A 14,342-nucleotide genomic window follows, 5' to 3' on the forward strand; every position below is an offset into this window, starting at 1 on the left:
TATAACCTGATAATAGCAATAGCTAAAAGTTTTATCAGTTTGTGCCAAATGAATCGCATTTAACTTCACAGCAAACTCATTTTATAGGCGAGGAAACTGAAACTCTGATCATATAGTTAGAAAGTACCAAAGTAGCCATTTGAAGCCAAGCAATAATACTCCAAGGCCAAGCCTAAGGTTCTAGTCAGTTCATTGATTTATTGTGAAGTTTCGAACAGGTCATTTCCATTCCATAGGCCCATCTGGCTGTGAGGGGTTTGGATGAAGAGATTTTTTTTATTTCTCCCCCCTGCCCTTCCCTGCATTGTCTGCTCTCTGTGTTCATTCACTGTGGCTGTGTGTTCTTTTGTGTCTGCTTGTATTCTCATTAGATGGCTCTGGGAACCGATCCTGAGACCTTCCAGTGTGGAAGAAAGGCAATTACTCCTCCCTTGCACCACCTCAACTCCCTGTTCTGCTGTCTTCTTATTTTTTCTCCTCTGTGTCTCGTTGCATCAAATTATTGCGCCAGCTCTCTGCATTGGCCAGCACTCTTGCAGCTTTCCCATGCATGGTGGTATTCCCACACAGGGCGGCATTCCTTCATGGGGCTGCATTCCCTCATGGGCCGGCACTGTGTGGGCCAGCTCACTGCATGGGCCAGCTTGCCCTCACCAGGAGGCCCTGGGCATCGAATCCTGGACCTCCTGTATGGTAGACGGGAGCCCAATTGGTTCAGCTACATCCGTTTCCCAAGGATGAAGAGATTTTTGAGGGTCCTGCCAGCAATGACCAGTGACTGGTTCTGACATCATGGCGAAATTCTAATTCAGGGATTCTTAACAAGGGGTCCATGAGTTTCAACTGAAATTCAAAAAAGCATTATTCATTTGGGGACATGTTGATGTGGGTGTGATATATTTATTAAATAATACACAGTATAGTATGGACTTAGAAAGGTGTCCATGGTTTTCACTTGACCGGCAAAGAGGTCCATGGAACAAAAAAGGTTAAGAACCCCTGCTCTAATATCTATTCCACTTGGTTCTAACCATGATCACTGGTGAAACCATTAAGGTCAGGGCTGCCAAACCAGAATAAGCCCGTTTTCCACAGATTCCTGGACTTTTGGGTCTGGTAGGGTTGTGCGGTCCATCCGGGGTACTCCCAAGCAGAACCTTATGAATCGTAACAATGAACTTCTGATGTGACCTTTACCCAAGAGACACAGGGACTGACTATAACCAGGTTATGTAGGCAGCAGACATAATACCTTGTGGAGAAAACGGCACCCACTGCACACTGCTCCCTTTATATATTTCATATTTTTATCTCCATCTCTTTTTATAAGGGTATAAAGAACATAAATATCTTTATATATTTACAAACAACCCCACAGGATACCTAGCACACACCCCCATTTTACACTCTTCTGGGGACTTTTGTCTTAGACCCAACTCGACAGTCAGTCTCAAGAATCCCATTGGCTCCACCGGGCATTGCATTCTCTTTGAAAACTGCCAGACTGGACACAGCTTCATGCTGTCCTCTGCAGTGAAGAAGTCCTTGCAGCAGCCCTGTCATCCAGGAGCTGTTCTCCTAAGTTGCCCAGGTGACAGCTCAGGTACAAGGGAACAGACATACCAGGAGGAAGTAGAGAATCCTTGGCTTAGAAGCCTTGTGCCCCAGAAGCCAGTATCTCTTGTAACAACTCCAGAGGCCTAGCTTCCAGGGTCCTTACAAGAAGCTTGCCCAATCGAAAGAGTCACTGCACTCCGGAAGCCCAAGGTTGTGGCTTTTAGCACATGTTTATGGTTCATACATAGAACTCAATGTCCAGATTTAAATCAAGGGTCACAAGTCATGTTGCCTTGAGACAATGGACATTCCACTTTTCTCTGGTTTCCAGGGGAACAAAACTGAAAGGTAACCAAATGTCAAATGCTCATGCTAGAAGGAAGGGTTTGTTTACCCTTTATTCATACTGCTCTAACCTGAGGTCAGAATTAAATGTTATTTAAGAACAAACAAAATCCTCGACTTGTTTCACAAAGCCAAGCCTTCTAGCAGAGTCATCAACAGAGGCTGGACTGGTCTCAGGCAGGCCCTGTGGTGCAGGAGAGACCACCCCATTGACCACAGCAGCCCAGCCACGTGGGAAGGCATATAGGAAAGTGGGACTGGGACAAGGCCTCATGGCACCAGCTTCCCATGCCTACCCTTAACACTTGTCCTCACTAAATCCAATGCTGAGGAACATCTGGAGGAAAAGAAGCAAACACTTCCAGGGGATAGCAGAAAAGTCCAGACTCCACTTGGGGCCGAGTCCAGGAAAATATTGGATATTTTTCCAGAATCTCTTCCCCTCCCCAGCTTTGGCCCGTCCCTACTTGCTAGTCACACAATCATTATCACCTCTCCACTGTCTTTGTCAAGGCCATTTGTCCTAAGGAGTGTCTGCAAGCACTCCACCCTGGCACCTCTGTGGATCTCCCTGAGATGCAGCACTGGTGGGCCAAGTGGACACTCTTCTTGCCTTCACACTGGATGCTGTGATCCTTCCTCAGGTAGAGCCAGAAGGGACTCGGCCTTCCTGGACCATTGCCCCTTTTTACAACCAAAGTAAAAATGTAGGAAACCTAGATGAGTGTCCAGACACTCCCTGCCTCTTCTCCAGCTTTTTGCAAACTGCGGACCCTAATATTCACCCAAGTCACTGGATTTGGGCTTGCCACCACTTTCTATCAGGAAAGTTCCACATCTTTGAACTTTCATCCCAGGGACAGTCACAGCCAGGCAGGCCTGAGATCTGTATTTGTGCCTCCAATACCAAAGCCACTGCAAATGCTCACAGACCTGCCGCCAGGAGGAAGCCAGTGGCTGGACCCTGGCCACAGCCCTTCTAATCTCAGAGATACCTCATGGATGGGTGGAACTGCGCTCTCTCAAAGGTTGGTTGGCATCAATGGGATGGCTAAGAGTACCCAAGGGGAGGGCTTGAGCCTGAGGAAATCCTGATGTGGCTCAAGACTAAGGCTGGAGGGCCATGGGGCCCGGCATGGCAAAGGCCGCATCCATGGCATTCCTCCCGAGATTTGCCTCTTTTTTTTTTTTTTTTAAAGATTTATTTATTTTTATTTATTTAATTCCCCTCCCCTCCCCCAGTTGTCTGTTTTCTGTGTCTTTTTGCTGCGTCTTGTTTCTTGTTTCTTTGTCCGCTTCTGTTGTCGTCAGCGGCACTGGAAGTGTGGGCGGCACCATTCCTCGGCAGGCTGCTCCCTCCTTCGCGCTGGGCGGCTCTCCTTATGGGCGCACTCCTTGCGCGTGGGGCTCCCCTACGCGGGGGACACCCTGCATGGTGCGGCACTCCTTGCGCGCATCAGCACTGCGCATGGGCCAGCTCCACACGGGTCAAGGAGGCCCGGGGCTTGAACCGCGGGCCTCCCATGTGGTAGAGGGACGCCCTAACCACTGGGCCAAAGTCCGTTTCCCGAGATTTGCCTCTTCTTTAACATCCTTGTCCTCTCCCAATGACGGCAGCAGACTCTCTCCCCGAGCTCAGGCCCCTTCCTGTCCCTCCACCCCTTGGCCCGTCCCCCTGAGTTATTAGTGCAAACTGATGATCCAAGAGCAGGCAGACTCCCATCCCTGATGTGCTTTCAGAGGTTGTGGCCATGTGGACCACCAGGTGGGCACTGTGAGGAGAAGTGTCCATCGGAAACACAGAAGGAAGCGTCCGCAGCCACCTCTTTCCCTCTTCTTTGGGCCCCACCTCACATTCAGAGAAAACCTTAAATTCAAGATTTGTCTTTTTTTTTCTCCAATGCTAAATGAGGTTTGTGAAGAAGATCACAGACACCCAGTGAGAGGACTAAGAGTGGCTGCCTACCACACAACACTGAGCTCATGTCTGTCTGCCCCTGGCTGTCTGCTGAGCACCATCAGTACTGCCAGAAAGCCTGGGATGCTGCACATAACCCAATTACATTGGGATACAATTCTGTACTTAAAAACTATTTTGCAAATTTATTTAAATAGTACTTAACAACAAAAGACAATTTTACACACTCTTTCCTGCGTTTAAAAGTAAAAAACTGACATAAGGCTCAGCTTACATGAGATTATTGAAGATTCCAGAGGAAAATGTAACACAGTAGTTTAAAGAGGTTTCCAGTAAGAATGGGAAAAGTCTTGGCACTCGAACCAGTTTGGAAAATATTATGCAGAATAGCTGCCTGATAACAAGGGGTCTAGATAAGCAGGGAGGGTGCCTCTGGTGACGTGCCTCTCCTGGTGGCTGGTTGTTTTCTGTGCAACTCAGTGTGACTTGAGTTAGCAGTCTCAGTATAGCTCTAGCCTCAGCTGTACAGTGGACATGAGAGCAACTCGAGGATGACATAGTCAAGAAAGGCTTGAGGGAGAAGAGGACTTCTCCTTGGAGCTGGGGGAGGCAGGGAGAGCCAGCATTCTGCAGCTTCCAGAGCTGTGGTTGCAGAGATGAGTCAGACCTGGCTGGGGGGTGGGCAGAAGACGGCACTTGACAGGCCAGGGGGCAGGTACTCCAACAAGCATGGGAAAAGTGTGAGCCCTGAGTAGGGGGTGAGGCTTCGTACCCTCAGAAGATCAATAAATACTGTCCAGTTGAATAGGTGGAGGCAGAATGAACGGAGGCTTTCCCCAGAGGAGGAGCTGGAGGGAAAAGGAGTGCCATCCATTTTCTGGCTCCTGAGGGTCCAGGTCTGGATCTGTACTCACTCCTACCCGGCCCACTGATCGCCTTACCAGAGGATCCCCTTGCTCTCTAGGCTTCTGGGACTCCACCCCGGCAGTCTGCAGGGAGTTGGGTGCCTACCCGCCCATCACCTCTCCCTTTGGACCTGGACTCCAGGCTCTCCCCAGTCACCTTGAAGTTCCTTCTGCCAAAGTAGAGCTGACGCCAGGCTAGGGAGGGAGGACTTAATCCTGGCTCTCAGATATCAAGGAACCTGTAATCCCTTAGCCAGGTCCATTCTCTGGGACTCCCTGCTGGCTGGCTCTCCCCAAAGCCTCACTCTGCTACAGATTTTTAGGAGGATCGGGGGATCGAACCCAGGACCTCATATATGGGAAGCAGGTGCTCAACCACTTGAACTACATCCATTCCCCTCTGCCACCATTTTGCACCTGGGGCCTCTTCCGTGCCCCTACACCACAGCCTTCTTTCTCAAGATCTCCACCCAAGTTTATGCCTAAGTTCCTAAGGAAAACGAAATTCCTCTCATAAGGCCTCCCCCAAAAACAGATTTCTGCATTAATAAAGGCATGTGTCTCATCCATGCCTTTGTTCCTGTCAAACAGCAGGCGACAGCTCTGCCCTTCAGAACAGATGGCCGTGCCTGACCCATTCTTCAGGGCTCCTCTGGACAGCTAAGCCTGTCTCGGGCACAGAGAAGGGCCTTGTGGGCACCCTGGAACTGACCGTGTATTTTCTGCTCCATCCTGGGAGAAGCTGGGCCCTGTCAACAGTTAGTGGGGCCAGGAGTTAGTGGCTGAAGAAGACCCGGAGCTTTGGGCTAGGCAGCAGGGCTGTGAGAGAGGGATGGAAGCGGGGCCTGTGTGAACTGGGCCTGGAGAGGCGTTACCGAGGGAGGGAGGATGTCTTCAGCGCCTGGATTCTGGGAGCTGCCCAGAGGGGCCCCATGCCGAGCTGCTCAGAGGGTGCACAGCTCAGTCAGCTGTGTTGGGGGTGTCAGTTTTCCTGCCTGCCTCCCCCAGCCTGCCTGCCTGCGGCTGATGGAGAAGGCATTGTTGCCCCTCATGAGCTCACAGATGAGCAGGCCCCACCCACTTCCTCCAGAGTGGTGCGTGAAGCCCCTGCCAAGGGTGAGTGTGCGTCCCAGTGCCCTGGCAGCCACCAGCCAGGGGGCAGGGAGAGCCAGGAACCCTGGGGGCATGACGCTCGGTCTTAAGACTCCCCTTTCCTCCCATTCCCGTTTGCCCTGTGTCCCCACCCCCATGCCCTGACTGCCTCAGGGATCCAATCTGAAAGAATGCGGGCCGGTGGCACCTACCACACAAACTGGAGGCTGGGTGCGTGGGGGTGAGTGGAGGGGCTGTGAGTGTGGGCTGGTGTGTGTCCACAGCTCCTAGGTGAGGCCCTCAGGGTGGGGTGGGCAAGGCCTCACTCGGCTCCAGCCCTTATTCAGGCTGGCTCGCTTCTGCTCTTTGGACCAAAAACGGAGGACTCGGTCCACACTAGCGGTTCTTAACCAGGGCCCAAGAACCTCCTCACGTTGTTCGTACATATGCATATGGCCATTTCTCTGCAGAGAAAACATGGTTTTCATCAGTGTGCCCCCCCAAAAAACAAACATAGAAACCTCCATTCTAAAACCCTCGAGCCAGCCCTGTCTAGTTTCAGAGCCTCTGCTGGGCCCAGGCAGGGAGAAGCAGTGATGGGACCACCTGCCAGTTCTCCTCCAGAGCCCGGGCTCAGGCCTCTTCTCCAAAAGACCCCTTTAAAAGGCTTCTGTAGTGCCTGGAGGCAGCAGTGGTCTGGTGGGCAGGAAACTGAGCCGGCACCTGGGGAGGGAGACCGACTGGGGAGGGAAGACAGGGCTTCTGTGGCCCTTGAAAGGACCTGAGTTCTGGTCCCCTCTGCTCTAGCTCTGCGGGCACACCCCTCCTCTGAGCCTCGGCCTTCCCTTCTGAGCACTGAGGGGAGGCCCACACGCCCTGTCTTCTGGCCCAGCCCTGCACGACTCTGCTCTGCTGCGGAGGCCCCAGGCAGGCGGCCATCACCTCCCTGCTGGCCCTCTGCTCTCCTCCCCTGCCCAGCCCCTGCCCATCTGCTAACCTCACCAGAGCCTGTGCACCCCCTGTGTCCTCTGGGAGACCCTGGGCCCAGCTGAGAGGCCAGGGCCCTGCGGGGAGCAGCCGGGGGTGAGGAATCCAGAATCCCTTCCAATGGAGACCCCTCCAGAGACCTACAAGAGACCGTCACAAGCCCAGATGCAGGAGGAGCCCCCGGACAAGCAGCCCCTGAAGAAACCCCCCTTGGAGGGGTCCCTGCCTGAGGAGGCAGAGCCCGGGGCTTCGTACACCCCACGCATGCTCTGCGTGCGCCACCTGAACCCCCAGTTCTCAGTGCCCGTGCTCGCCTGCCTGCTGCGAGACACCCTGGAGCGGCTCGAGCTGCCCGTGAAGCGGGAGCACATCGAGGTGGTGAGGCGGCCGCGCAAGGCCTACGCGCTGGTGCAGGTGACCGTGCCCAGGGCCACCCTGGCCTCGCTGCCCAGCCGCCTGCAGCTGGCCTCGGAGGAGCACCTCATCTTCAAGGAGCTGGCGGCCCGTGGGAAGGACCTCGTGGTGACAGATGGCTGGGGCTCCCCCAGCCACAAAGAGGTACGGGGGGCTTCGCCCAGACTCCGTGGTGTGGGTGCCTGCGCTGGGTGGGGGAGGGGTATCTGAGGAGCCGGGGATGGATCTGCAAGTTGGGGCGATGCTACTGACATGGCCGTGGCCAAAGCTGGTGCTGCAGCTTCACCTAGAAGCTCATCCAGGAGTGCTGACCCTTAGCACTCACCTCCAGCCAGGAAGCAGATGTGACTCCTCCCTGGGTCCCGTTGCACCCCAGCATCTGGGCCTCGGCCACCCCAGGCCTCAGGGCGCACAGGGGACCTGGTTTCCTCCTTGGCCCACCTCCTGCCTTCAGTTGACAAGCCCAGTGCTGCTCTGGGCCAGGCCCTGCCCTCCAGGAGCCCGCAGTTATGAAGCTGCGAGGTGGCTGCCTCGAGCCGGGGGAGGAGACCTGAGGGTCCTCACTGCTCTCTGGGGATGAAATCCAAGCTAGACTTGGGGAGTGTGACAGCTGCTCTGGGACAAGGACGTTTTAGGCAGAGGGACAGAGCACACGCACAGGAATGGGGTGAAGGGGAAGCTTGAGTGTGCCGAAGGACAAGCCGTTCCATGACCCTGGAGCTGGGGCTGAAGGCTGTGGAGGGTACCAAGGAAGAGCGCTGGGGCAGAGGGCAGAAGCAGGGCCAGGAAGGGCCGTGAGACTGCGGCAGAGCAGGGCTGAGAGTTGGCTTCTGTGTAGGAGGCGAGGGGATGGTCAATGCACCGTGGTCATGGCGGGTCACTCCATGCGACCGGTGGCCTGGTTTTTTCTTTTATTTTGGGATGGAGTTTAAACTGTTGCAGGACTAAACAGATCTGTAACTTCATTTCAAGACCTTTATGCCTGATTTTATGTTTGCGTGATGCTTTCATCATCTTTCTAAGACAGGTACATTAGTCTTCTTAGGAGAGCTGCAGGGCTCCCTCTCCATCCCAGCTCACACAGGGAAGGATGGATGCAGGGCCAGAGCCTGGAGGCAGGGGGAGTGTCAGCCCCAGTGAGGGGCTGACAAGGTCATCCCGAGGCCACAGTCATCCAGGGACCGACTGATGAGGCCCAGACAAGGACAGTGGCCATGAGGATACTTGTGCCCAGAGCCCTGGAAGGACAGAGCAGAACCAGGGAGAGGCTTAAGACGGGCAGAGAAAGTTTGAGATTCAGAACTTGTCAGCAGTCCAGAGAACAAGAGCAAGGGCTTCAGGGAGATCAGGAAATAGGTGGGTTCTCCGGGAGATCCTCTCAATTCAGCGACCTGTAGCTCTGTCACAGGGAGCCCCAGGGTGCTCAGGCACCTCCTGGAATGATCTGCTCCTTAGCCTCAGAGGCCTGTTCACAATCCAAGTAGAAAAAGATTGGTCCTCAGGTCTCCCAGCTCCCTGCCCCAGGAAGGAGAAATCCCTTCTCTTTACCCAGGGATCCCACAGTGGAAGAGGGGCCAGCCCAGCAGAGCACAGAGCAGCGGCTGGTTTGAACCCTCGAACCAGCTGATGCCTGGGGCCCTCCAGAGGATCCCTCATTGGCTGCAGGAGGGGTGGGCAGAACTGGGTCTGGAAGGGGGCACAAGGATGCCCACAGGGTGCTGGACCCCAAGCAAGGTTGGGATGGGGATTCCAGCAGTCTGGTCCCACAGATCCCACTCTTGACCCTGGTGGAGCAGGAGGAGGACAGCGGCCCAAGCCCTGGTCCCAGCCCGGGGACCAGCCACCCACCGCCAGCCCAGCCCATGGAGACCCTGCCCAGCCTGGCCTGGGGACTGAGCTCTATGCACTCACGGAACCGGCCCAGTGGCACGCTCTCCGACAGCGCCATCATGTACCAGGAGATCCGGGGCCAGAAGCAGCTCTTCCAGGGCACGTCCCTGGGCAGCGAGACGCGCAACCTGGAGTTCAAGCGTGGCGGCGGTGAGTACCTAAATCTGGCGCTCAAGCACCATGTGCGGCGCTACGTGTGCGCCTTCCTCAACAGCGAGGGCGGCAGCCTGTTCGTGGGCGTGGAGGACAGCGGCCTGGTGCAGGGCATCCGCTGCAGCCACCGCGACGAGGACCGCGTGCGCCTGCTGGTGGACTCCATTCTGCAGGCCTTCAAGCCCCAGGTCTTTCCCGACGCCTATGACCTCTCCTTCATCCCCGTGGTCAGCACCAGCGTGACCAAGGGGTCAGTCCCCCTCAAGGTGAGCCTGTCCGACAGGAGGGTCTCTGGCTCTCAGTTTTGTCCACTCGACAAATGATGGCCCATATCTACTCTGCGAAGCCGCGAGCTGAGCAATGCTGGGGCAGGGAGTCCTGGAGGAGGGGATTTGGGGAAGGAGTGACTGGAGAAGAGTCTGGAAATAACCCCTGTCCCCCAGCCTCTGCAGGCTGCCCTAAGGAACCCACGGACGGTGAGGCAGGTGCCTGCTGGGATTGGGCAGGCGCAGCCCTGCAGCTCTGTGGCCCTTCCCCAGGTGATCCGCCTGACGGTGCACGCCCCCAGGGCGCAGAGCGAGCCGCAACTCTACCAGACAGACCAGGGAGAGGTGTTCCTGCGGCGAGACGGGAGTATCCAGGGCCCGCTGTCCTGCAGCGCCATCCAGGAGTGGTGCAGGCAGGTAACTAGGCCAAGGCCGCCGAGGGCGGGGGCTGCCCACCCCCCCTTCCTGAGCAAGCCTTCAGTTTCCTTTGGTCCTCCAATCACCTTGTAACATACACCGGAAGGACCAGACTGAAATGACCCATGCCCCCTGTATTCCACTGTTGCGTGACTGGGGGCAAGGCCAAGGCTTCCAGTGCTCCCCTTTAAAACATCTCTACCCCACATTCCATGTGCCTGATATACCCCTCCCCCTTGACTCGGGCAGTGGTCTGGGGACGGGGAGATTGTAACATGGAAAGGTTACGAGAAAACCCAGAGGGCTGGGGCGGCGTCTTAAGAGAAGCCCTTGAGAGGGGGCCGGGGTGGGCTGGGCACAGTCCCAAGGAAAGGCCTTTTCAAGGAGGAAATGTCGGGTGGTGGCAAAGGCAGAGGGCAAGGGGGCTGATGGGCCCTGGGACGGACCTTCCTGGGTTAGGCAACCTGTTCAGAGGATGGGCCGGTCCAGGGTCTGGGAGGCTGGCAGGACCCTCGTGTCAGGCAGCTTTCCTCAAGGCCCCAGGGCTGCCCCAGTCAGAGGTGGTGGCCTGCCCAGGGTCCTGGGCAAAACCTTGGGTGGGCTTTTCTCCATCCATTCAAACCCAGGGAGGGGAGGTGGACAGGCCTGAGGCAAAGCCAGCTTGGACATCTGCTGCTTTGATGTCCCCTTCAGAAATGGATGGTGGAACTGGGCAAGCTGGAGGAGAAGGTGAGGGTGTTGAGAGCAGAGAAGGCGGAGCTCCAGCAGCAGCTAAAGGAAAACAGGCCTGTCTCCTGCACCTGCTGCGTCCTGTGAGCGCGCAGTGGTGGCGCAGTGCTTTCAGGCAGGATGGGGATGAGCCAGTGCCCTCCCCAGGGAGAAAGGCAGGAATTTCCTAATTGAGCCTAAGTCCTAATAAAACCCACCTGGCAAGTGGGCTGCTCAGTGGCGGACGGAAGCTCTCTGCTTCCTCTCCTTCAACACTGCGCATGGGCCGAACGGACCAGCCTCACTGGCTGCAACCCTGAGCAGATCGGTTCTGTCCGTGTAGCCAAGAAATCACCTGTAGCACCATCCCCAGTGGAACCCTGCCTCTTAAAAAGAGGTTGTAAAAATGTGGCTAGAGGTACCCTAGGCCAAGCTCTAAGGGACTTCCCCCTCCCTAAAATGTTGATATTGCCTGGGCTGGGGTCTCTGCCTCCAGGGGCTTGATGGGGCCAGAAAGGAATTTGTCATCTCGGCCTCCCTAGGAGGCAGGCACACTGGGGAACTCCGCCCTGGTCCCCTGCCCCTGGCTTGCTGTAACTTGCGATTGTCAAAGTCCTTAATAAATGACATACATCTGGAGCAAGAATGATTATTTCTAGGCCACCTGGTCAGCCAGTTAGATGCATGGGGCATGATTCCCATGCCCAGTCAACCTCTGTCCAGGAGCAGAGCCGGTCCTGGGCTCCTAGCACACAGCTGTGGAGGAACTGAACCCCAGAAGTCAGGCTCCAGTCCTGTTCTGCCTTAAAGACTGGGTGTCTTGGAGCAAATTGCTACACCTCTTTGCTTCAGTTACTTCACTTATAAGATAGAGACAATGCCTGCCTCAAGGGTGGGGTTGTTGAGAAAATGGCAGGGGTAGGGGCATGTCGTCATCATCATGCCAGTGTCCCACTTCGCTCCAGCACATGCCAGATAGGGCACTGAGCAGCACCTGCACAGGAAGGGTTCGACTTCCATTTCAAATACCCTCCAACCACTGGAGAGGATTGCTGCCCTGGCCTTATCCCCTGCCATCTCCACCAGCACAGCCCGAGACCCGATTAAAACCTCCGGGAAGATGGAGGTTTAGAGAGACACAGGACTCACTTCTCTGCCAGAAAGATAGCTAGAGGACAGGCGGAAATGGCCTGAAAAAGAGTGGTTTAGGGCTTAGGGCACCAGGGGAAGGCTGGATACCACCCAGAAGAGAGAGGGCAAAGGAAAAGAATGTTGATAGGAAAACTGTGAGTTAAAGTTGCAACTGGGGCTGCCGGTGCCCATCCCCCCCACCCTCAGAGCACACAGCCTTAAATTCTCTGGCCTTTGGCCAGTGACTACAGACAGGGGGCCATAGGAGTCCACCTCTCCAGGAAGCGGGAAAGGGAGGAATGCAGCCTAAGGCTGATGCAGCTTTTGGCCAACAAATTTGGACTGCTGTGTCCCACAAACTCTTCCAGGCCTGATGGGGCTGCACAACTGTTGGTCCTGGGAGCCAGCAGGGAAATAAAAAGATCCAACTCTCACAAACACCCTCCATACTGACTGGGACTAATTGTTGAGGACGTAGAGGGGAGAGGAATTATTTCCTACCCGGGAAAAAGGGGTAGCTGGCAAAGGTAGGAGAACAGCTTCTGAGAAACTTTAATTTGTGAGGCTGTAAATAGCCTTGTGGCAGGATCCTCTGTCATATTGTTGCAGTTGATGTTGCAGCAAACACATTCCAACCAGGGTTTGAAATGAGAGGGTTGCTGAAGAATGCCATCTGCTGGGAACCAAAGAAGTGCATGTGAGGAAATTAAAATTAAATGAGACTTATGATGGCCTTTACAGCCTCTGCCCCAGGGCCCTCGGAAGTAGGTCTGCAGCCCACTACTGAGTTCATGGCCTGGACCCGAGCAACTAAACAGGAATAATCCTAAAGAGCTAGAACAGGTTGAACCAAGAATCAAAGAACGGCAATAACACAGACTCCTGCAACTAAATCCTTATGAAAGAGAGAGATATTGAGCAAGAGTAAAATCACCATCATAATCAGATGCACAGATATGCAAAGTTATTACAGGCCATACTAAGAAAATAGAAGATATGGCCCAAGCAAATGATTATATCAAAAACCCAGATGAGACACAGTGTTTTGTTAAAGATTTATTTTATTTCTCACCACCATCACCCTCTATTCCCCCCATTGTCTACTCTCTCTGTCCATTAGCTGAGCATTCCTTGTCTGCTTGTATTCTCCTTAGGCGGCTCCAGGAACCAATCCTGGGACCTTCCAGAATGGGAAAGAGGCACTTACTCCCTTGCGCCACCTCAACTCCCTGCTCCGCTGTCTTCTTATTTCTCTCCTCTGTATCTCTTGTTCTGTCATCTTGCTGTGCCAGCTCTCCGTGTCAGCTGGCACTCCTGCAGAGGATGGCTTTCCAGCACTGGGCAGCATTCACATGCAGGGAGGTACTCCTGTGCAGGGCGGCATTCCTGCATGGGCTGGCACTCCATGTGGGCCAGCTCGTCCCCACCTGGAGGCCCTGGGCCTCAAACCCTGGACCTCCTATATGGTAGACAGGAGCCCAATTAGTTGAGCCACATCCATTTCCTATGAGACGTGGTTTTGGAACAGCTAATCAACAAGGTCCATATAAATCTAAATCAAATCAATGTGTTGAAAGGCAATATGCCTAAAGAGAGAAAGAACATCAAGAGGACACTGGGCAAGAACAAAGAAGAATTTGAAAACCTGAATAGAAAAATAACAGCTTACAGGAATGAAAGACACAATAAGTAAGAATAAAAATAACTTAGGCTTGTCCTGAATGATATTGCAGGGACAGATGTAGGACATTATATATCCTGCCATAAGCCACTGAATGGACTGGGAGAGAGTGTAAACTACAATGTAAACTATAATCCATGCTGTGTAGCAGTGCTCCAAAATGTATTCATCAAATGCAATGAATGTACCACACTAATGAAAGAAGTTGTTGATGTGGGAAAAGTGGGGGCTGTGGAGAGTGGGACATATGGGAACTTCCTACATTTTTAAAGTAACATTTTGTGTGATCTATGTATCTTTTAAAAATAAAAATTTCTTTAAAAACCACATTAGAACCTTGTGTAACAGGGTGAGTCATTAAGATAAAAAGTATCCTTGTCTTTTGTGTGTGTGTGTCTGCTGAAGACTTAGAAGGGAAACATCCAGCATCTCCTTTCCATACCCGGGCCCACACACAAGGTCCCTGGGGCAGCCAGAAAGAGCACATCTTCTGCGCACACCTCCAGGGCAGCCTTGGGCACAGGCTCAGTCCCAGCCCAAGAACACAGGGGTCCATAAAAGCATATGGAGGCAGAATGTCAAAACATGCGTGATTATGAAAAATGAATTGAAAAAAAAACATTAGAGGCATACAACAGAAGACACAAAATGATAGAAGAAAGAATAAGTGATGCAGAAGGCAGAACAGCTGAAACTGAAGAGAGAGAAAAGAATGGAAAAAAAATTGAGCAGGGTCTCAGGGAGTTGATTGATAACACAAAGTGCAACAACATGCATGTAGTGGGAGTTCCAGAAGAAGAAGAGAAGGTAAAGGGGGAAGAAAGTGTATTTGAGGAAATAATGTCTGAAAATTTCCCAATTCTTATGAAAGAAATGAA

The 14,342-nt window shown here is 53.7% G+C and overlaps 1 protein-coding gene and 1 long non-coding RNA gene across 2 annotated transcripts; one reads left to right on the forward strand and one right to left on the reverse strand.

Annotated features, from left to right (window-relative positions):
• Window positions 1-178: 178 nt before the first annotated feature.
• On the reverse strand, window positions 179-5,527 carry LOC131279784 (uncharacterized). Its single transcript, XR_009187239.1, has 2 exons — window positions 5,438-5,527; window positions 179-843 (listed from the first exon to the last, which is right to left on the reverse strand). It is a non-coding gene; the product is annotated as an uncharacterized lncRNA (long non-coding RNA).
• Window positions 5,528-5,685: 158 nt separating this feature from the next.
• SLFNL1 (schlafen like 1) lies at window positions 5,686-11,291 on the forward strand. Its single transcript, XM_004450666.4, has 4 exons — window positions 5,686-7,362; window positions 8,988-9,527; window positions 9,801-9,944; window positions 10,638-11,291. Exons 1-4 carry the CDS (start codon window positions 6,925-6,927, stop codon window positions 10,758-10,760), a joined length of 1,245 nt encoding a protein of 414 aa, XP_004450723.1. The 5' UTR covers window positions 5,686-6,924; the 3' UTR covers window positions 10,761-11,291.
• The last annotated feature ends 3,051 nt before the right edge of the window (window positions 11,292-14,342 follow it).

This window comes from Dasypus novemcinctus, chromosome 9, assembly GCF_030445035.2.
Source record: "Dasypus novemcinctus isolate mDasNov1 chromosome 9, mDasNov1.1.hap2, whole genome shotgun sequence".
NCBI classification, from domain to species: Eukaryota; Metazoa; Chordata; class Mammalia; order Cingulata; family Dasypodidae; genus Dasypus; species Dasypus novemcinctus.

Coding starts and splice junctions, on each gene's coding strand:
- SLFNL1 (XM_004450666.4), top strand. CDS start 6,925: ATGGAGACCCCTCCAGAGACCTACAAGAGACCGTCACAAGCCCAGATG. Junction 7,363..8,987: donor GCTCCCCCAGCCACAAAGAG/GTACGGGGGGCT, acceptor CTGGTCCCACAG/ATCCCACTCTTGACCCTGGT. Junction 9,945..10,637: donor TCCAGGAGTGGTGCAGGCAG/GTAACTAGGCCA, acceptor TGTCCCCTTCAG/AAATGGATGGTGGAACTGGG.